The sequence below is a fragment of the Cnephaeus nilssonii genome (assembly GCF_951640355.1).
Source record: "Cnephaeus nilssonii genome assembly, chromosome: 14".
Lineage (NCBI taxonomy): Eukaryota > Metazoa > Chordata > Mammalia > Chiroptera > Vespertilionidae > Cnephaeus > Cnephaeus nilssonii.
Window position 1 is genome coordinate 3,561,051 of NC_137085.1, and position 22,587 is coordinate 3,583,637.

The window sequence follows — 22,587 nt, forward strand, 5'->3', positions numbered from 1 at the left end:
CCCTTAAAAAAGTTACCTCCCATTTCCACTTAACAAATATAAACCTGGCCATGTTTCCATGACAACCGATCATCTTTCAATGGCTGCCTGTCATGAGGATGGGCCATGGTTTATCTGTTATTGGACACGTAGGTTGTTTCCGTTCTGTGACTATTCAACGCTCTTCTGGCACCGCCACCCTCCTGCATACGTCCCTGTGCACTGAAGCAGAATACAAAGAAGCAGTTCGCGTGGCAAGTGCAAAATCAACCCGGGCTCAGCCCTGGCTGGTGTGGCTTCGTGGATAGAGCGTCGGCCTGCGGACTGAAGGGTCCGAGTTCAATTCCCGGTCAGGGCACATGCCCGGGTTGCAGGCTCCATTCCCAGTAGGGGGCGTGCAGGAGGCAGCCAATCAATGCTTCTCTCTCATCATTGATGTTTCTCTCTCTCTCTCCCTCTCACCCGCTTGAACTTAGCACGTGCTCTGCGCTCACCCCGGAGCTGCTGCGTGTCCCTGAGCCGTCGCCACCCTCCTGGGGGCCGTGGCGTCCCGTCGCACAGACGCGGACATCGGAGCTCAGAGGCGAAGGGATGCTCTCCGGGCCATCGGGTGAGGTCCTCTGCTCTTCCTCGGCCTGGTCCTTTCTAACATGCTCTGCTCTCTCTCTCTGTCATGGCCATGTCTTCCCAGCGGAGTGCCCACCGAAGGGCAGGGACCGCTGTCTACGTGTTCACTGTGCATCCGGGGCTCAGGGGCCCTGGGACCCCCGAGGTGCTCAATAAACGGGCATTGAACGAATGGCTGTTGGATTCTGGAGTCAAGGTCTTGGACAAACCTTGGTGGGCCACCAGCAGGCCGGCCATTTGGGGAGGGGAGTGGGTGAGCCGCTCCCCTCCGGGCAGAGGCCTGGGGTCACGCACAGCTGGCGGGCGGGCGGGAGGACCGAGCAGGGTCCCTTCCAGGGTGGGGAGGGAGCCCCCTGGAAAGCATTTTTCATCACCGCCTCCCACCCCAGGCGCTCCCGCCCGTGGCTTTCTCAGCTGCATTTCTAAGGCTGCTCCCGAGTTATTTTGGTCGGGAAACCTGATCCTTCGCGGGGTTTATTTTAGCACCTTGGAGAACTCCCAGGCCGCACCGCACCGAGGCGCCCCAGCCTGCCCACGCGCCTTCGCCCTTCCCGGTGGCGGGCGCGTGGGGGTGCGGAGCGCGCAGGGCGTGTGTGTGTGTGTGTGTGTGTGTGTGTGTGTGTGTGTGTGTGTGTGGCGACCGCGTCCTCCCACGCAGCCTGCACGCGGGTCGTCACCCCCACGAGGCTGGGTCTGGGGGAGGCGGCGCGGAGGGGCGGCCTGAAGAGCCGGCTGCGCCCGTGCACACTCCAGCTCCTGCCGCCTGACCTTGGGGCGCCGCTGGGTCAGCTCCTCCTCTGGGGACACGAGATCGTGGGAGGAGAGGGCGTTTCACGCTCAGAACTGTAGCTCTGGAGACTCCGATGGGGTAGCCGGCGGGAGGGACAGAGAGTCCTGAGGTCGGAGGGGAGGGTCCCCAGGGCGCCGCCCTGTGAACAGGCCAGACAATCCACCCCTCACCGGCTCCTCCCTACCTGCACAGACGCACACACACTCTCACACACACCCTCACATATCACACCTGCTCACACCCACAAACGGGCTCACCTACACTCACCACCACACACATCCGCACATCCACATGGACACACACTCACCCTTCCCCAGACACACACGCGCATATACACCCTCACGGACACACACATGGGCACACACCGTCTGCTCACTCCTACCCACACCCACACGCTCACTCACATAACCAGAACACTCTCTCACACATGCATACAGACCTTCACACATGCACAGTCATACACAACATGCCCCCACTCACACATCTACACTCACACCACGTCTGGTCATTCACAGCCCTGCACACCTCATCCCCCCCCCCCCACAGACACACATACATATGCCATCATAGACACACACACACACACATACACACTCATGGGCACTTACACTTACTCAGACACACTCCACACATACACACAACTGTCAACTGTCACATACACCCTGAGACACACACTCACACACCATCATTCACTCACACACATGCATTCACTCTAACCTCCTCTAATTGCTCACTCACTCCCCGCCCCCCTCGGCCCCTGGACCAGGCATCCGTCATCACCCACCTCCCCCCGAGCTCAACACTGGACACACGCACATCAAAACAACGGACGCCTGCACTACACGTCCCGCGTGTAGCCATCGACACGGACTGTTCGGGCACGAGTTGGTGCCTTTTTGTTGTTTATGTTAATGAGCGCCTCTATGCATCATGCCCGGAGTCATCCCTGCATGTCTCTCTGCCCACGGGGATGCCAGCGCCCAGGGACCACTCTGGTCACCTGTCCTGGCCCTGCCGGGGTCCCGGGACTTCCGAGGGCCCAGCACAGAGCAGGCACCTAGCAACACTGGGCAAATGCCGGGAGCTGAGGGACCTTGTCCCACTGACAACACGCTGACTGCCAGGTGCCACTCGGAGTTCACCATCTCTGGGAGGGGCTGGGCTGTGCCTTCTGACCCCTCCTCTCCCCCTTGCACTGGTGATGTCACCGCAGAGGAGTCTGGGGGGCCTGGGGCCAGAGGAGGGGGAGGGGTCCAGGGGGCACTGTGAGTGTCCCTGTGGATTGGGCACCTCTCGGACAAAGGTCCCCGTCCTGTTCTGCAGATGCCAGCAGTTCACGCTCGTGTGGATGCCTCCTGGGCCTTCCGCAGATGCTGAGACGGCCGCGGGTCTGTGCCCAACACCCACAGAGCTCCAGGAAATGCTGAGCAGGAAGAAGGGCTGTGTGGGGAGGCGGGGGGTGGGGGAGGTGGTAGGGGGCTGGGGAAGCAGCCAGAACCTTGGAGGGCCCCTCAGGAGCTGGGCCAGGGGATGCACATGTGAGCTGAGCCTTCAGACCCTCTGGCTGTCAGAGCTGACACCCCCTGGGCCATCTCCCTGCAGAGCTCTAATGGGTGATGAGAAAGGGGAGGCTCTGGGCCCAGGCCAAGGGGTCTTTGGTTTTGTCCTCACTCTCTTCCCGTGCGACTCTGAGACAAAGCTTTCCAGAATCAGTTCCTTCCTGGCTCAGCGGGGCGGAGGTGGCGCCGGGAGGAGGGGATGAGCGGGCTTTAGGCTTGGCCAGATCTGGGTGGGGATTCAGACTTGAAAATGCCCCTGTCCCCTGACCCCTAGGTCTGTCTGTCTGTACAGCCCACCTCCTGGGGTCAAGGTGAAGGAATCAGGAGACAATGCTCGATCAGGCAGCACCTAACACATAGTGGGGACTTTATCATTATCATCACAAACCCAGGCCGAGACCAGGGCCACAGGGAGTAACATCACTTCCAACGGGCATCCAAGGGACGGGTCCCCAGAAAACCACCTTCGGGGCCCTGACCCCTTAGTGAGCAGGTCAGGGCCCCGGCCTCTGTCCTTCTTATGTCAACCCAGGAAGACATGCAGCTCAGCACATGTTCACAGCGCACTCACATCCTTGTCACCTTGACCCCAGGAGGGGCGTCCTGGCTAGTGAGGTGTGCTCTGCTCCAGGCCCTGGGGCCGCTGGTGTGGGAGATGAGGTGGATACCCCAAAGGCTAATATATGTAAACTAAACAGCCTAATGATGATGTGATGACAAAGGATGCGTGGATGGCTGTACGGAGTCCCTGGGGTTGAATGTTCTGTGGAGGCCACGAGTGCAGGGCACGGAGAGGCTGCTGTGGGTCGGGCAGCCAGGGAAGCTTCTTCCGGGAAACGGAAATGTACACAGCCCTTCGGAGACCTCTGCTGTCGGGGTGCTGCCCTCTGGCAGGAAGCAGGTCATGAGAGACACCCGCCTTGGATGAGCTGAACTGCAGAGGGCCCACCCCTTGCTAGGCTGGGGGAGGGCCCGTGGCAGTGAGCAGGTGAGAGCCGGGTGCGGCTGGGTATAGCTAGACACTTCCTGTGGCCTGAGCTGCTGCTGCTATTTGATGGACCACTCCGCCTGGCCGATCATTCATCAAAGAGACCTCAACGTGGCGAGAGTCCCACCCCTCTGGCCCCTGCCCTCACTGGCATTCTCCGGGAACGGCAGAACCGCCTGCCCTGGGCCCGGCTGCGGGCGCCTTTGGGAGTCAGAGTCGTGGCGGGCGGAAACAGCTCTAATGTGGCTGCAAGGTTTTCCGATGTCACAAACCAGGGTGGCTGCAAGGTGAGGGTGAGGCTAATGGTGTGAGGGTGCTTAGAGAGGATCACAGCTGTCCCCAACGCTCCTCCCCGCCCCGTCCCCCCACGTCCAGGTTCAAACGCCCTTTTGAACCTCCGTCCCCAGACCACCAGGCCCCAGTCTCAGCTGGGACGCCTGGCAAGTCTCCCAGGCTCCCAGCTTGGGATGGATGCCTGCTCTGGGAAATGCACAGAAGAGGTCTCCCGCACCGATGCTGATGGGGTACAGCACCTGTCACAGTTGGGGTCCAACAGGCCTGACCGCCTGTCAGGTGCCCAGAGGCCCAGCACAGAGGGAGGGACACAGGGACCCTTTCCCTAGCCGTATCCGCCTCGACCTGCCCAGCCTGGAGCCTCCCACAGCCCCGGCCCTGTCTCCAACCAGCCGCCAGGAATACCAGGGCAGCGCGACTCTTTTCTGTGTGCCCTGAGCCCCCAAAGCCTGCGAGTTCAAAGGGCATAGGGAGCAGCTACCAGGACCCTAGACACAAGCCGAACTACACTACCCACAATTCCCCGGGCTTGCCAAAAAGGAAATGTCGTTTATGCAAGGAGAGGCTCAGCTCTCCCAGCAGCTGCAGAGGGGGAGAGAGGCGGGAGAGGGGGAGAGGATTACCAGGGGGAAGGCGGGAGGCGTGTGGGGCGCGAGGGTGGAGAGCAGGGCGGGCGGCGAGGAGGAGGCGGCGCTCGCCGCCGCCACCTGCGGACCTGCATCCCCGCGGGGCTGGCGAGCAGGCGGCGGTGCCAGTGTGCGCGGTGCTCCCGCCGGCGGCTGCAGGCGGACGCGGGGCCCGGCCGGCGCAGGGGCTGAGTTTCTGCAAAGTTTGACCTGGTTGCCTTTCCGATGCTGCAGCGGAGCGAGGCAGCGCGGGGCGCGCCGGGCGGTGCGGCGCGGCGGCGGGGCTGAGTGGCGACTGCAGGCTCACGATGATCATAAAATAAGGGAGGCGCGCGGGGTGGGGGCGAGAGCGCCCCGAGCCTCAGCCCTCCGCCCCCTCGCCCCCCAGGACCCCCGAGATAGGAGGACGTGGGGGCCAGGGGCGCCCACGCCAGCCCCAGACCCCAGTAGCGCCAAAGGACACTGCCCGGGGCAGGGGGTAGGGGCGCCCGGAGGACGTGCCCGCGGCGGGGTCAGGGGCGGCCGGAGGGCGGCGGCCGGGGCTCGCGGATTGGCCCGAGGGGCAGGTGAGTCGCCGGCGCCGCCCGGGTCGGGGCGAGCGCGTCTGAGTTCCCCCGCGGCTGCGAGTGTGCCCAACGCGCGGGGACTCGGGGCCAGTCGCGGCTGACGAGGGGGGACCGATGCGGCGGGGCTAGGGCACTGTGCCCTCCAAGGATCGGGGGATCCCGGCCCGGGAAGGGGCGCGCGCCCGGTCAGACCGGCCTGCGGGGGTGGCCCTGCGCCCTCAGGGGCCGGAGGGACCGGCTGGGGAGGGGGAGCGGGCGGCGAGGCGGCGGGCGCGGTGCCGGGGCCGGCAAGTCCACGCGGCCCACTGCGGTGCTGGCCTGCCCCCTCCCCCCGCCCCGTCCGCGGGCCGGGATGGTGTCAGCGGAGATGTCACGGGCGGCGATTATTCGCTGGAGCGCGCGGTCGTGCGGCTGCCACTGACGGGGCGGGCGGCGGGGGGGCGCCTCCTCCGGGGAGACCGCCCAGAGCTGCGCTGTCAGCTCCGAGCCCGCGCCCCGTGCACACGCGTCGTTGCCCCGCGCGCCCCCCGGGGCAAAGTTAGGCTCAACTTCGCGGCGGGCCCTGACGCCCGGTCCCTTCCACTTCCCTCCAGGTCCTGGGAGGCGGCGGCGAGCGAGGCGGCGGCTCCAGCGCAGCCCGGGAGCCCCGGACGATCGGCGGGCGGCCACAGCGACGAGGGACAGCGGCGCGCCCGCGTGGGGGCGTCGGCTCGCGCCTCCCGTGGGCGCCGGCCAGGACCCGCGCCGCGCTCCGCGGGGACCTCGCGGGCGGCCGGAGCCCGGCGCTCGCCTCCAGGAAGCCGCGGGTCGGCGCTCGCCCTCGAGGGAGCCGGGACCTCCGGCGCCTGAGCAGAAGCTGCCCTCCCATTGATTCGGCCCCGCTGGGCGAGAGGCCGGGCGAGTGTCCCGAGCGCGTGCGGAAGGCCGAGGGCAGGAAGTCGGGCTCCCGCGGCGAGGGTGGCGGCCGCCGCGCCGGGCGGACGGGACGAGCCGCCTCGTTGATGTGTCCCCGCATCGCCTTCTTCCCCAAGCCCACAGGGAGCGTCTCGGAGCTGCGTTCCCCGCGCGGAGGCCCCGAAGGGCTGGCTGTCTGAGCAACATGATTATCCACTAATATCCAAACTTCCCTTTTTTTAACCCAAAGAGTATCGGTGATTTTTGTCCACTGCGAGCAGAAGAACCCGGGACCCCTGAGATGCAGCAAAGCCTTTATTTATAAACAGGCCTGAGGTGTGACATGCGCGCGCCCCCTGCCCACTGAGTTAGTGCTCTATCCTATGGATATCGGCCCGGAGAGCTGAAGGAGACGACGTGTGCCCTGGGTCCCGCGGCCTCCGTCCTTTCAATGCCCAGTTTCCTCTGGGACTGCTGGCCTTCCCTGGAGATCAGAGCGGTGCTGTGTGCCATGGGCTGTATCCAGAGCATCGGGGGCAAAGCCAGGATCTTCCGGGAAGGAATCACGGTGATTGATGTCAAAGCCTCGATCGACCCCGTCCCCACCAGCATCGACGAGTCCTCCAGCGTGGTGCTCCGCTACCGGACACCCCACTTCCGGGCCTCGGCCCAGGTGGTCATGCCGCCCATCCCCAGGAAGGAGACCTGGGTGGTCGGCTGGATCCAGGCGTGCAGCCACATGGAGTTCTACAACCAGTACGGGGAGCAGGGCATGTGAGTACTGTTCGGGAGCAGGCTTTGGGGGGCTGCTTGGGGTGTGGAGCTTGATGGTCCGGGGCAGAGGGGAGCTTTAGGCATGTCCGGAAGTGGCTGCCGAGTCCTCCATGGCCATGTGACCCCCTAGAGGGTTTGCGTGTTGACTCAGATTGGGCTCATGGCTCTGGAACCTCCTTTCCCCCTGTCCCCGAGGTTGCCGAGAAAGCAGAGGAGCCCTGGCTGGGTAGCTCAGGGGTTAGAGAGTCGTCCTGATATGCCAAGGTTGTGGGTTTGATTCCCGCAACCAGTGAATGCATAAATAATTGGAACCAATTGATTTCTCTCTCTCTCTTCCTTCCTCTCTCTCTTTAAAATCAACCAATCAATCAAAAGCAGAGGAAATCCCATCAGGCGCCTCTTTGACAAAGCGGCGTGCTGTCTGGACCAGCAGAGGCCACGCTGGGCCCCGGCTCCGGCCCTGCAGCCCACGTGGCCGACGCTCAGGGAAGGACCTGGGTGCCCGGGAGCCGCCTGTTGTCTGCCCAGAGCCCTGTGCTGGGGCGGAACTGGCCTCCGGGGTCTTCAGCTGCCCCTCAGTTTTGGGGGGCGGGGGGGGGGCGTGCGTCACTGTTCCCCGTGGTGTTTGAGAGGACGGCCGGGTTCAGAGACCAGGTTTGCTTCGGGGGGTCGCACTGTTTCTCTCCAAGACGGAGGCCACTTCAGTGGACATCAGTCTCAGGCTCAGAGCCCTCTGGCCTCTCCCCAGCCTGGCCTCCAGGATAATGTACCTCTCAGTGCAGGACCCTGGGCCTGCGCTGCTTTTCTGGAATGTTCCGATCCCAGGGTGGCCATCCTGGGTGTGGAAGAGCAGTGGTGGACTTCCCCTGAAGAGCCAGCCTCAGGCAGGCGGTGCCAATCGCCGTGTCGGGCACGGGGGCCACTCGCCCGCAGCCCCTCTCTCAGCGTCCATTCTGTGCAGCACCCGGGTCTGCAGTGAGGACGAGAGACGCCCCAGGCGCAGGGCTTTGCGCTGTTTGGGAACATCCTGGGCCGCCCGAGATTAGAGGGGGGTAAGGAGGGCATGGGGCTGGGGGGACCCCAAATGTCACGGCTGCTCCACCACTGACTGCGTTATAAGGGGACCGGGGATCACAGTAAAACTTAAAACGAGGGTGTGACCGCGATCGCCCGAGGAGGTGCGTGCGCGGCCCACCTCCATGGACACTCACCGCGCCTCCACCTGCCTGTGTTCATGCCCAAGCCCTTTAATTCCCGAACGGGGCCCTTAATCCCGGCTGGGGGCCGACTTCCCATTCCGCAGGGAAACATGAGTCTCAGCTGTTGGGTGCGAATCTTTCCTAAGAAGCCATAAGCTCGAAGCCTTCTGGGGCTTTGCAAGGCATCCGGGACAACTGGCGGACGGAAAGGGTTCCAGGGCCTCAGGGCGAGGCCCTGGGGTCGGGGAGGCAGGGGGCCCTTCAGCGCTTGGCGGGTACGGGTGCCAGGAGGGAGAGAGGGATGTGATGGGAGGAGGTGGACGTGATGTGCGGTGGGAGGGCACGGGCCTGGCTCGGAGCCTCAGCCTTCCCATCTGTGCACAGGGTTTCCAGTCCTCGAGGCCTTGCCCTCTGTGCGGTGGCTCTGGCGACGTCCAGGCACTGGCTGGAGGCAGGCCCGAGCCAGGAGACCCGAGGCGACCTTTGTCTGTCTGTGCCAGTCCTTGCCTCCTGGGTGGGGGAGCCCAGGGCACACCTCAGCTGCAGTCACGCAGCCCCGGGCGGCGGTCCAGGCTCCGCCGCTTTCCAGGGTGTCCTGAGCCACCCTGACCATTGGTTTCTCCCTCTGCAAACGGGGGCGTCCTAGCCCTTGCGCCACGGCTTCTTGCGAGAACGATGGGAGACGTGTGTCAAGCAGTCGGCACCACGCCGAGCCCACGGCACAATACTTACTGCAAGTGGCTTTCGCCGTTAACGTGATTGCTGTGATGGCATTGGGTGATTTTCTGACGGGGAGGCAGCGACCGCATCTGTAATGAGTTGAGAACCGTGGCTGAAGCTTCAGAATGCCGACCGACATGAGTGCCTCTGGTCCTGCGTGTTCTCCCTGCCTGGCCTTCCTCTTTCACACTGGGCCACTCCCTGACTTCTACAAATTGTGAAATAGTCACGAGCGACTGGCGTTCCCCGGGGGCCGACGGCCGGCTGCCTGGCTGTCTACCTGCTTCCCCGGGCCCGTGCCCTGCCTGGGACACCGCTGTTGGCTCAGGGCCCTCTGTGTCGGCGTCCCATCCTCCTGGGCTCCTGATCCCGGGTGGGGGGGCCCAGCCCAGAGGGAGGGCAGAGTTTGAGGCTCCCTGGGGGGGTCGTGTCCCTCGTGGGCTCAGACCCTGGGGTCGGAATGACTGACCAGTGGTGACGCCGGGCCTTGGGCAGTCGCCCCGGAGCGTCGGCGCTGTCATCGGCTGCTGTGAGGATTCGTGGGGACAGGGGCAGGTGACGAGTTGGAAGCTGCCCGACTTACTATTAACCAACAAAGTCGTTGTAAGAATCACCGAGCAGCGCGGCTGTTCTGAGCCGGTGCCGCTGGGAATGGGAAGGGCTGGCTCAGAGGAGGCCTGAGTGTGAGTGAGACGCAAACACCCTTCCCCTCCATCTCCCTGACCCCAACGACTCCTCATGTCTTCAAGCCCCGTGACAGGGGAGTGAGGAGGGCGGAGCCGGCGGGACTGACCAGGGACCCCCCGCTGCCCAGAGCTGCCCCCTGGCTTCGCCCGGACCAGAGGCTGTGCTGTGCGTCGTAGGACGTGGGCCAGAGCCCCCGGTCTCCACCCGCTCGATGCCAGCAGCCCCCCCAAACCCTGTTGTGACAACCAGAAGTGTCTCAGACACTGCCGGCTGTCCCTGGGAGGGGTGGAAGCCACTGCTGGTTGAGAACCACCGGACGAGACCCAGACAGTTTGAATCATTCAAATGAGACCCACGGACGGGTCTGCAGTGGCCCGAGGCGGGCGCAGGTGGCAAAGGTTAGCGCTTCCGTCCTTTACAAATGGGCTTGTACTCAAAACATTAATTCCAGATACTTAACCAAAACCTGTTAATACCCCCAAACGTTATCCCTGCGTGAGATTAACCTCTAATCCAGGGGAACTTTGTAGAATGACATTCTGGGTCTGAAATATTTCAAGGGGGACAATAATGTGACTCCCACAGCCAGCCATTCAATGGTGAGCTTCTCCGGGCCAGCTTGAGAGGATGCTATATGGTTCTGGGTCCAACCCACATTACTTTCAAAGCCACACTCCCCTCCCCCGCCCCCCCCCAAACTGTTGGAGACACCTGCCTCCACAGCCCCGTCCTCCGCAGTTCCTCAACCGCCACCTGGCAGCTGGCACCGCCTTCTGAGTGACAAGTCACAGTTTCTCGCCTGCGTGGGAGACGCTTCACGCTGTCCCCAGTTTGCCCCTCTCTGGAGCCCCCACGGGAATCTGGCTCAGGGCCAAGGCCAAGGGCTGGTTCGTTTCTGGCTCTGGGTTCTGCCAGAGGGCAGACCTGGGGGGGGGGAGGGGGGAGGAGAGCAGCAGGGTGTGGACCCCAGCTCCGCCATTCACTGGTGCTGCGACCCTGGGCCAGTCTCTCAACCTTTCTGAGCCTCACTGTTCCCATCCATGAAGTGGGGAGCACAGTCCTTCCCTCGTGCAGGGGTGGTGAGGGTTACGTGAGGGGAGGCATCGCGAGAACCTAGCACGGCGCCTGGTGCATCTGAAGGCTGGATCCGGGGTAGCTGTCAATGTCATAACTGCTGCTGGTTAATTATTAATGAGCAGCGTAAAGATGGCTACATTGTGTTGTCGCCGTGGCTGCCTCCTCTCGGGGTTGGGTTTCACGCACCCGTCTACAGTGTGAGCGCCCTGGACCATGAGACGGGTGAGACGGGCGAGGGTCTTTCCAGGCGGCAGATGGAGTGGCATGGGCTGCCCCGGGCTGAGCGGGCAGGAAGGCCGGGCAGGTTGGAGGGGCTGCGGCCTGGGGCTGGGGTGCAGAGGGGCCGGCTCCCTGTCCTCTCCGTTACCTCCCAAGGGCCTCATCTGAGGAGGAGGACCCAGCCCGAGGCCTGAAGCCACTGCCCGAGGAAGCCGGCTGCTCCAGCGGGTCTGGGCCAGGCCGGCGGAACGGCCGCCGACCACATGGCCTCTTCCTGCAGCCGGGCCTGAGCCAGGGCCCCGCACAGAACAATCGGGGATGCGGCTTCCTCTGCTACCGGAACCGGAAGGTGGCCTCCCCCAGCTGCTGGGCCTGGCGGAGGGCGGGCGGAGTGGGTGGGAGAGGGAAGTCCTCGTTTCAAGGCTTGGGGGTGGGAGGAAGTGGCGGGGGACTGCCCGGCCAGAGAGAACTCCCCCAACCACCCCCCCCCCCCCGACCGGCCCAAGCCAAGGGATCACCCCAAGCCTCACCTCCGGGTGCCCCCGACAAAGGCTGGCTGTTCCTGGGGACGTGCGCGAAGGCAGCGCCACAGTCAGGGAAATAAATGAAGCACACGTCCGTGTTTGTGCGGATCGGATCTGCGTAAAATGAAAAAGATCAGAAAGTGGGCTGTGGTGGCTGCCACGAGGGACAAGGACCAGATTCCAGATGGCACTGGAAATTAGCTGTCAAAGACATAGGAAGCCGTTTTTCATTAGAAAGACGTCGTGACAATGGGAACGTATACTGCGTGTGTGTGTGAGGGAAAGGTCTAGAAGGATGTTTACCAGCCGGTAACCTGCCTCAGGGAGGGAGGGTGGCGCGGAAGAGACACTTTGTGCACGTCTCTGCGGCTGGCGCTGAAAAAAAGCACAGCTTTTACGACTAAGAACTGAAGCTAAACAGGCACCGCTGGTCTGTCCCTTCCTGTGAGGCCCAGGGCCGCGTGGCCTGGGTGGAGAGGGGCGCAGGGCAGCGTGGGGCTGGTGTTTGGGGGACCCAGGGCAGGTGGGAAGAGGGGGACACCGCAGCCCCTCCCCCAGAGAGCAGGCGCCGGGTGACCCGCTTGGTGGGGGTCCAGCCTGGTGGGTGCCCACCGCCTGGGGCAGAAGTCAGGAAACCGGGATCCCACTCTGGCTTCAGGGGGGCTTTTGGGCCTCAGTTTCTGTAAATTTGCAGGATTTGAACTTTTTGCGAATTGTCAAAACTGTTTTCTTGAGGACGAGGCCAGATCGTCCCTGGGTGCCCGCTGGGCCGAGCCAGAGCCCAGAAACCAGCCGGCGGAGCCGGGCGGCCTGGGCCCGCGGCCTCGGGCCTCCCCTGTGGCTGGTTCTCAGGCCCAGTGGGCGCCGTGGGGCTAGTGTCAGCTTAGTGTCACTTGAATTTAAACAACACATGTATTTTAATATCTATTAGAAAAAATATATCTGTATGTATTGAGCATATTTGTTATTTCAAAGGTATTTCTTAGGAAAAGTTAAGTTTAGTTGAGTTTTTTAAAAAGTGCTTGATTTGAAGGAAGATACAGGAGTGTGTGCACAGGAGACCAGTGAAGAGACAGGAAGTGGCTCTGTGCTGAGGCCTAGGGGGCTGGGCCCGCAGTCAGAGAGCCCCGCCCACACCCACGGGGCGGGGCCCCCAGGGGTGCATCAGGCCATCCATGCCTGGGAGAGCCCAGGCCCAGGCTCACCACCCTGCCTGGCTCCGTCTGAGGGAGCCGGGGTGTGCCCCGTGGTGCCAGGAGGGCCTCCCCCGCACACCCGGGGCCTCGGCCTCCCTGGCTTCCTTCGCCCTCTGCTGAGGGGCCTGCGCACTGGGCCTGCTGGGACGGGGGGGCTGGGCCTGGAGCCACAGGGTGGCCGTCCCAGCCCTCGTGGCCCTCAGCAGCCTCAACCGCTTCTCCAGCTCCAGGGACGGTCCTACTGCAACCCCTTCAGACGCGCGTTCTCAGTCAGTGCTGCTCAGAGCTGTGTGTGCGCACACATATGTGCATGTGTGTGTATACATGTGATTGTGTGTGTGCACGTCTCTGTGTGTCTATGTTTCTGTATATGTCTCTGTGTGCATGTATGTGTGCGTGTGTGGAGCGAGGGCCATTGGAGGCCAGTAGCTCAGGCTGTGGGTCTTGGCCCAGCGTCTCCCTGGTTATGTGACCTTGGGCCAGGCCTCTGACATCTCCAGGCGTCCCCTGTGAAAGGCGCCCCGCAACCCCGGCCCAGGCCGAGGACGGGAGAACGTGCGCAGGGTGCCCCGTACACAGCTGGCCGATGTGCTGCCGCCGTGGGGATGCCCCGTTGGGCCTGACACTGCCAGCCAGAGCGCTCAGGTAAGGGGCGCGCCAGCAGCGAGCCGCGGGTGTGGGGACCGTGGGCTCCGGCCCTGCCCACAGGCACTGGTCCAGCACCAGCATAATCCTGAGGATGGCCCTGCCCTCCAGAGATCCTCAACAAGGACCGTATGGTTATTTAATCCCCGCCGGTGTGCCAGGAAGCAGCAGCAGGAGCACCGAGTGGCATCGGCCCGGTGGGAGGGCGCGGGTGGGCTTCCCTGCGGACTCGAGAGCCGAGCCAGGAGCACCACCCAGGAGCACGGGGAGGCCGGGCGGCGCTGCTCCAGGCACAGGCCCTGTGGGGCGGGGTGGGGCGGGGCCCGTTAGAGGAACTGAGAATGGTTAGAGCCGGGGTCGGCAAACTGCGGCTCGAGAGCCACATGCGGCTCTTTGGCCCCTTGAGTGTGGCTCTTCCACAAAATACCATGGCCTGGGCGAGTCTATTTTGAAGAAGTGGCGTTAGAAGAAGTTTAAAAAATTTGGCTCTCAAAAGAAATTTCAATCGTTGTACTGTTGATATTTGGCTCTGCTGACTAATGAGTTTGCCGACCACTGGGTTAGAGGGTCTGCAGCCTGGGGAGGGAAAGTGTGTGAGTGTGTGTGTGTGTGTGTTTTGTGTGCACACACGTGTGTACATGGGACCTGGGCTTCAGTGATATCGGCTTTAAGGGTCATGGGGAGTCATGGCAGGTTTGACAGGGTTGGAGGGAGGGACGGTGCGATTACTGTGTTTTTAAAAGATCTCTCAGGCTTCCGCAGGGGGCGGGAGGGGAGGCTGGGAGGCCTGGGCGGGGGGGAAGGGTGCTGGCTGGGGTGAGGTCAGGGAGAAGGGGGACCGTCTCAAGGCAGGAGGGAGAGTCAGGGATGGTGGGGGCTGGAGGGCACGGGGCCCCCCACCATCTCTGTGGACCAGGGCGGCACCCTGTCCATTTCTCTCCCAGCTGTGGCCAGCGTCAGTGACGGGTCTCTGCGAACTCTCGTTGAGGGGGTGCTGGTGGGGACTGCAGACGGAGCTGGGTGTTGAGGGAAGCTGAGGGGTCCCATTCTGACGTGATACGGGGTGGGGGGGGGCAGAAGGCGTGTGAGGTCTGGCGCCAAGCCTGGACTCCCTGCGGTCCTTTGCCTTCCTACACCTACGAGGACCCAGCACAGCTGGGGTCTGGAGAGAAGGTGGTGGGGCAGGCGGACCGAGGCCTGTGGGCCTGGGGCAGGAACAGGCGTGTTCCCACGTATTCCAAGGCCCCCACCTCCAAGCCGATCCGTCGCTTGTGCGCTTGTGCGCAGGCACGGCGCGGGGAGCCCGGCTTACGGTCCTTACCCCTTTTGGTGGCATCTGCGAGTCAGACACTGTATTGCTCAGTGTGTGCAGGGCCGGGGTCCGAGCCCCCACTCCGCCCTGTGGGCAAAGCACTGAAGGTCGGCCTCGACGTCCAAGGTCATTCCAGAACCAACAGGAAATCTCAGAGGCGGCCCCGCTGCGTGGAATCCACTCCTCGCAGAGCACGCGGAGTCTGGAACCACAGTGAGGTCAGGTCAGGGCCGGCGGAGCTAAGTGCTGACACCTCCCTCCAGCCGTCTCAGACGTTTCCACGTGCCGCTGTTTACTGCGCACCAGGTAATGTACATCAACGCATGCCGTCGCCCCCAGACCTTGCAAAGTGGGCGGGGCTACCCACCGTTGACCGATGGTGACCCCGAACGCAAGAGATTTGTGACTTGATCCGAGCCAGACTGAGACTGGATCCAGGGCTGGCCTGTGGCCCCCAGAAGCCGTGCCCTTAACCTCCCTCCCTGCCACCTCCTCGTGGGCACACAGGCCACGGGACCAGGTCCAGGCCATGCCGCTGGCGATGACTTGACAACAGATGCCCTTGGCCCTGGTTCTGAGTAACAGCCCACGAGACACGGCTGTCTGCCAGCTCATGAGGACCGTCGCCTGTCTGACTGAGCGGGGGCTGGAGCCTTCGGGGCGCGGGGAGGAAAGGCATCTTGGGATCCGGGGTCAGAGGCAGAGAGAGAGAAGCCGTCGTGGTATTGGGAAGCCCTCACTCCCCAAACCAGCCCGCTCTCCGGAAGTGAAAGGGGCCCAGGAAACACGAAGTTCCTTTTGCACGTCTGCTTTCTGCCTTCTAAAACGTCGCTGCCGGCAAATGTAACCGCCGTGAGCAGGTGGAGCGGGTGCCTTGGCAGCAGGCCTCTGTGGCGGGCGGGTCTGGGAGAGCAGAGCGGCGAGATCGGGGTGGGGGCCGGTGGGCACTTGAGAAATGTGAGGTGGTTTGAGCTGCTGCCCAGGTTCCCTCTGAGAGATGCACTCAAGGCCCTGGGCAGGAGATGGTACCCAGGCAGGTGACTTTCCATAAAATAAACAGAAAACAGAAGGAAAAAGAAGTTAGCAAAACCACGTTGGTAATCATTCCTCCTACGTGTCCCCAGCGTTGCTAACTGCTAACACTACATGATGCATTTCCATAGAGAAACGCATTTTTTTTTTTTTTATTGTGATCCGATATACATCGAAGTTCCATTTGGGCCATGTTTAAGTTCAGGGGCATTAAGCACACGCACATGGCCACGCGCTCATCTCCAGCACTTTCACCCCAAGGGGACTCTGTCCCCATGAAACACGAGCCCTCAGCCCTGGTGAGCATTCTGCTTCCTGTCCCTGTGAACGGACCTCTCCGGGCACCCGTGGGTGTGGAATCACCGTGTCTGTCCGGTGCCTGCTTACTCCACAGCATCACGTCCTCAGGGCCCGTCCGTGTTGTAGCAGCGTCAGAATGTCCCCCCTTTTCAGGCGGAATGATGCCCCATCGTGTGGGTGGACACGCTTGTCCGTCACCCGCCCCTGGGCACTGGCCTTCCCACCCCTGGGCTGCCGCGAATGCTGCTGCAGTGAGCAAAGCAGGGGTCCCGAGGGCACCTGTGGCGAGTGCGGGCGTGCAGCACTCTGCGTGCCAAGCGTCCTGAGCTGGCATCACGGGCCCAGGCGGAACCAGCCCTGGACCACGCCAGGCTGCCCGGGTCCGAGTGCCATCGCTTAGCCCGCTCACCTTGGGAAAAGGCCGGCCCGGCTGCGCCCCCCTCACCTGTGCAGCGGGGCACGTGATTGCTGATGGGTCTCCAAGGGGGGCTCCCAGACTCTGCTGTGTCCTCGGAGCAGCTCGGATGGGCTGAGCGTTGTTATAGCAACAATAGGGACGGTAGTGGTGCCAGCAGCGACCAACTACGGGCATTTCCCTTGTGCTCTGCCCTGGGCTGGCACATTCTTGTCTTCCTCAGTGACCCCAGCAGGGACATGTGTCTGCACGGGGTCTCCCACCAGGGAGGGGGCAGCTGAGACTTATAGGAAGGCCTGTGGGGTTCCAGAGTCTGAGCTCTGGGCACCCCGCGGCCTGCCCCCGCCCCAGGAAGGCTGAGCCCCTAGGCCTCTAGCAGCGAAAGCCCAGTGCGGGCCGCTCTGCAGCCAAGCACGGTGCACCCCAAGCCGGCCCAGCGCGGACTGAGTTAGTGCACTGAGGCAGGCTGGTTAGGCGTTTTTGATTCTACGGCTCCAGGGACGGGCCAGCCGGCGGCATGGCGCTTCCTCTTCTCGGCAGGCATGAGCAGAAAGGAAGGGGGGGTGGGCGGAGGGAGGAAGGGGCGTCTGGGCCCCGGAAGCCTCAGGTGCTTGCTGTGGCCTGGGGGAGGGCCTGGGAGCCCCGACTCCCATGAGGGAGAGAGACATGGAGGTGGGAGGCCAGCCCCTAAGCAGAGGGCCCTGGGGTGCTGGTTCCTACACCCCAGGCCCGTGCCAGGAGGAGGCCGGAAGCTCCCCCTTCACGGGTGAGGGCACTGAAGCTCAGGGCAGGCGTTGCCCCAGGTCATGCACTGGTCAGTGAGGGGTCAGGATTCATCTCGGATGTGCTGACCCCGTGGCCACTGGGCTCTGAAGTGCGGCCTTGAAAGCAGAAGGTCATGGAGCAGAGGGGCGGGCAGCCTGCGTGTCTGTTCCCCGCCCCCCGGGCTAAGTGGCCCAGCCTCTCGGGGCCTATGGTCTCCGCCTCAGCCACGGTCCCACGTGGCCGCCCCAACAGCAGCTGGCGCAGCGTGCAGGGCTCCGTCCGGTTCCCCATCCCCTCGGGCTGGGCGGCCAGGGCTTCCCGAAGCCCAGCTGGGAGCCAGCGGGACGGCAGGGGTTTCAGGGGGAGACCGGTTTGAGACGATGCAAGAGAACGGGGTGGGTTTTGAGGGGGAGTGATGTTGGGGGAGCCCCTGCTCACTGCCAGGATGTCGGATGTCTCTTTACCGTCTGGCCCCTGGGAGGTGAGCCCCCGGGCAGGGGGCGGCGGGGGCCTGTGGCGGCTGGCTGAGCAAACTGCCTTCCCACCCTCAGGTCCAGCTGGGAGCTGCCGGACCTCCTGGAGGGCAAGATCGAGGCCATCAGTGACTCGGACGGGGTGAACTACCCCTGGTACGGCAACACCACGGAGACATGCACCATCGTGGGCCCCACCAAGAGGGACTCCAAGTTCATCATCAGCATGAACGACAACTTCTACCCCAGCGTCACGTGGGCCGTGCCCGTCAGCGAGAGCAACGTGGCCCGGCTGACCAACATCTACCGGGACCAGAGCTTCACCACGTGGCTGGTGGCCACCAACACCTCGACCAACGACATGATCATCCTGCAGACGCTGCACTGGCGCATGCAGCTCAGCATCGAGGTGAACCCCAGCCGGCCCCTGGGCCAGCGCGCCCGCCTGCGGGAGCCCATCGCGCAGGACCAGCCCAAGATCCTGAGCAGGAACGAGCCCATCCCGCCCAGCGCCCTGGTCAAGCCCAACGCCAACGACGCCCAGGTCCTCATGTGGCGGCCCAAGTACGGGCAGCCGCTGGTGGTGATCCCGCCCAAGCACCGGTAGCAGCCGGCCGGGGCGCCTGCCAGCTCCGACTCCAACGATGAGACCGCTCCAACGCCCCCGAGGACGCCCGTCATCCAGCAAAATACAACCTTTCTACCTTGTCCCGGGGGTCTCACTGTGCGCATGCCCGGATGGCCTCTGCCCTCTCGGATGGAGCCGCGGCCTGCGGGGAGGGGGAGACCAGCGGGACAGATTAGGATGAACCCCAGGTGCGCCCTCCCGTCCCTGGGGTTTCCTTTCCTCACAGTTTCATTCACTTGCAACAGACGCCCCCACACAACTGCTTCCAGGCCTTTTTTTTTAGACGCCTCTCTAGGAGGTTCGGGCGGGAGGAGGGGGAGCTGATGAGTGACAGGCCCGCGCTTACTGACCCGTGGGTGCCGGGCCCTCCCACGCGCCCCCCTCCCCCCTTGCCCCCCCTCACGCGGCCTTACGTAGACTTGCTTTGCCAAACTTTTGCCTTAAGCTGAATTGAAAGGAAAAACACCGAAACAGATCTAAAGCAGGATCTCTCTTCTGCTGGACTTCCCATCTCCTGCCGGGGGCTGGGGAGGGGTTGGGTCCGGGGGAGAGAGACTCCCTGAGCCCCTCCTCCCGGGCATCTTGGCACAGGGGCAGGGACCCCGGCCTCAAACCAGCGGCTTATTCTTGTGTTTCAGCAGAAACACAACCACAGACAGACGCTGCCTAAGGAGCCCCAGGTGGAGCCCCCCCCCCGCCCCCGTCCCCCGTCCCCTGTCCCCGGTCCAGGTGGCTCTGCAGGGCTGCCCTCGCCTCCCTTCCCTGCAGCCTTGCCTTGCTCGGGGGTCGTGGAGAGAGGGAGGCTCCTGGGAGTTGCAGGTGGAGCCCCGGGCATTTCCGCCCTCTGTGCCCGGCACCATCGCCGGGGGTCTGCCCCACATCTCACACAGTGAGCCTTTCCTTCCCATCCACGCTGGTCCCACATGCCGGGGGGCCAGCCCCGTGGGCCCAGGCTCAGCTCTAGGTGGCGGGTCCGAGGAAAGGCGCACCTTTCCCTCCAGGCTCCTTCTCAGGGGACGTCGAACACACAGCGCTGGAGGGGGGCAGCCTCGGAGGGAGCACGAGGCTTCCTGGGTCCCCGGCAGCCTGTCCTGGGAAGTGAACCGGGGCCCAGGGTTGAGCGGCATCGGGGCGCGGTGGAGGCGTCTGGGACAGTGCCAGCCTTTGAGGGCCACCCTCCCTGGCGTCCTGGGCGCCGGGAGTCCCAGGACTCGGTCCCCAGTGACACCAAGCTTCCTCCGCGATGTCTGCCTTGAAGGCTGCTGGCAGGAGCTGTGGGGGACCCCGCGGAAGCCCCCTTCCTCCAAGCTTGCCAAGCCCACAGCTGCGTCCCCCAGGCCCCGCATCCAAACTAGTAATAATCAAGCACAGAAAACCATCCGATGAGAAAAACGATCCATTTCTGCACATGAGCCACTTGTAGGAGCCCAGTGACCACACCGGAGGCGTCGGCCACCTAGTCCTCGCTCCCTCGTTACCCACGTGACAGTGTATGTTTTCAGGGGTGCTGACCGTCCGTCCAGTCCCCCTCCCGAGCCCCGCTCCTGCCAGGCGCGCAGCTCTCCTGGGACAACTGGATTGCAAACAGCTTGGTGCTTGGGGAGCCTTCCCGGAGCTGCTGGCCCCCTGGGTGTGAGCCCCGCCTCGAGGTGAGGGCGGGGAGCGCCGGGTGGGCCGGGAGGGGCCGGGTGCCGCCCGGCCTCCTGGCGGAGGGCCCTTCTCCGCACTCAGGTCTTCTTGTACTACAATGGAGAATGAGCCCGGCGGGGTCACGGCGGGTAGAGGGCCGAGGTGGAAAGAACAGCCGGGGGGTCTGTGCTGTTTGGGGGCAGAATCCCTCCAACTCGGACGCCGTGCCCGTGGAGGGAAGGCCGGGCTCCCCGCCTCTGCCTGGGCCCCTGCATGTCTGGCCCCGCTCCCCCGCTCCCCCTCCCTGCCAGCTGGCCTTTCCGAAGACCCTGAGAGGCTGCAGGGCCGAGGACGCTCCCCCTCCTGTCGGGAGCACAGGCCGGGCTTCTGGCCGGGTCCCCAGTCCCCTGGTGTCCCCCGTGTGGACACTGGCCCAGCAATAAGGACCGTGGAGACTACTGTGAAGCAAACCAGTGCACTTACCAGGAGGCACAGACTCTTGAAGAAAATGTAAAACGAACCTTAAAAAAAACAAAAATATTCACAAAGAGAAATAAAGTGTAATTTTAAAGTAGGGCTGGTCAGGGTCTGGATGTTTCTGAAGTGGCGGGTCATTGTGGGGTTGCCGGCGCTGTAATTCGGGGGCGCCTGTGGGGCTTGTGCTCAGGGCCAGGGGGACCCCGGGAGGGGCAGGCCACTTGATGCCACCTCTGCCATCCCAGACCTCGGTCCTCACCAGCATCCTGGCTGGTCCCTGTGGGGAGGAGGGGGGCAGGCTTGGGGGTGGGGCCAGGACTGGGGGGCAGCTTGGCTTTTTGGCAAACAGTAGAATCCCACGTGAATGGGGTGAGTGTACAGACCTGTAGACCTGTCTTCGTAAGGAGGGAGCTGCTGGGGCCATGGGATCCAGAAGGTGGCTCTGCCCGGCCCTCAGCCGGCAGCCAATGTGGGGGATGTGTGTATGATGTGTATGATGTGTATGTGTGTGTATGATGTGTATGTGTGTGTGTATGATGTGTATGATGTATATGTGTGTATGATGTGTGTGTGTGTGTGGGGCGGGTGGGGGCTGAGCCTTGCAGTTCATCCTGTCTTCTAGTCAGACTTTCCTATGAAAGGCGGAGGCAGGGGGCCTGGGGGGCCTGGAGTGGGGGTGGGCTCTGAGGGGGGCCATGGATTGGAGCCGTCTGCGAGTCTGGGTGAGAACCGAGCCCTGCCGAGCCCACCTACCTTGCATGGGACCCCGGGCTCTCCCAGCAGCCGCCTCCTAGCTGGTGGGGCCAGAGCACCCCGCTGTTGGTGCGTCCTCACGACCACTCGGGGTTACCAGGATCCCCATTTCAAAGATGAGGAAACTGAGGGAGAGCGAAGGGGAGAAGCTGCCCACGGCTGTGCCTGTGGGAAGAGTAGGCCCCGGACTTGAACCCGGGCCCCGGAGCCCAGCTACGTGGTGCTGTGTTGGGTGCCCAGTCCCGGTGACGGTTACAAGCAGGCCCGGCCTTTGGCTCGCTCCCTCCTCGGCTCCCGGGGCAGGAAAAGCCTCTCCCCCTCCTGGCCCGGGTGCAGTCAGTTCCTGCCCACAGTGAGCTGGGCGCATTCCCTCTGAGGGGCTGCCCGGCCACTGCAGGCCACAGGCTCGCCCGCCGGGCACTGCCCGCCACTGGGCGTCGGGGATCGGGTTTCTGCTCTGGGTCCCACGCTAGGAGCCCAGCGGCATCCTGCCTCCTGCCTCTGGGTCGGAGCCACCGCAGCAGGAAGTTGCATAACAGGCCCCGCTGGCCGCCCTCCGCCCAGAAGGCTCGTGGCTGGTGCAGTCACTGTTGCAGTTCGGCTTTCGGTTGTGGAGTCGGCTCCTGAGCTCTGCCTGCGAGAGAGCGTGGGGGGTGTGTGCACACGCACGAGTGTGAGCAGGGAACGGGTGCAGGCCTAGCCGACGGCGGAGGAAGCTGAGCTGGGTCACAGCGGGACAAGCCGCAGTAGCCCGGCACCCCACCTCCTTGCAGCCACGCAGCTGGGCGAGGGCGCCAGGACGGCAGCTGCACAGGGGGTGCCGTGGGGAGGGAGGCCTGTGCAGGGAGGGGCTGCGAGTAAAGTGGATTCCGAGTGGCTGTCAGTCACGGTGGAAGCCCTCCAGCCTCTCAGGCCGATAGCAGGTTAAATTTAGAAATCCCGGACGGGGACGAAGCAGACACCAGACCCAGCAGCTGTCGCAGGAGCCGGGACCTGGGAGCCTGCTGTCCGGCAGGGCCGCCCACCTGCCCCGGGACGTCCGGGAGCAGCAGGTGCACCGGGAGCCGGCCCCAGCCTGCCTGCCCTCCGAACAGGGCGTGCCGGCGCGGCCACGGCCCCTTCGGGTCACCATCCATCACATCGCGGGTGCGCTGCCCTTTACAGACCAGGAAACGGAATCTCAGGAAAGGTCGGAGGACTGGCTAAAGGTCACGCAGCTGGGAAGCTGCAGAGCTGGGTTGGCTTCCAACAGCCATCGTGGGTCCCGCTCAGTCACTGCTTTTTCTGAGACCACGCGGCCCGTCCACACCCTGATTCTCCCAGCTACCTGCGGGGCAGAAGGCCCAAGTGTGAAGCTAATAGTGCACAGCCCGCTGGCACTGGCTGATGGAAACTATTAAATGCAAGCACCCCCCCTCTCCCCCGAGCAAATGAGCTCC

The 22,587-nt window shown here is 63.7% G+C and overlaps 1 protein-coding gene across 4 annotated transcripts; it reads left to right on the forward strand.

Annotated features, from left to right (window-relative positions):
* The first annotated feature begins 5,661 nt into the window (after positions 1–5,661).
* FAM78A (family with sequence similarity 78 member A) lies at positions 5,662–21,028 on the forward strand. 4 transcript variants are annotated; one of them, XM_079790051.1, is made up of 2 exons: positions 5,662–7,097; positions 17,740–21,027. In XM_079790051.1, exons 1-2 carry the CDS (start codon positions 6,775–6,777, stop codon positions 18,266–18,268), a joined length of 852 nt encoding a protein of 283 aa, XP_079646177.1. In that variant the 5' UTR covers positions 5,662–6,774; the 3' UTR covers positions 18,269–21,027. The 4 variants fall into 4 exon arrangements, with proteins under 4 accessions (XP_079646177.1, XP_079646175.1, XP_079646176.1 ...); XM_079790049.1 differs by lacking the exon at positions 17,740–21,027 and adding an exon at positions 7,473–10,366 and having other exon boundaries at positions 6,767–7,097; XM_079790050.1 differs by lacking the exon at positions 17,740–21,027 and adding an exon at positions 7,476–10,366 and having other exon boundaries at positions 6,767–7,097.
* The last annotated feature ends 1,559 nt before the right edge of the window (positions 21,029–22,587 follow it).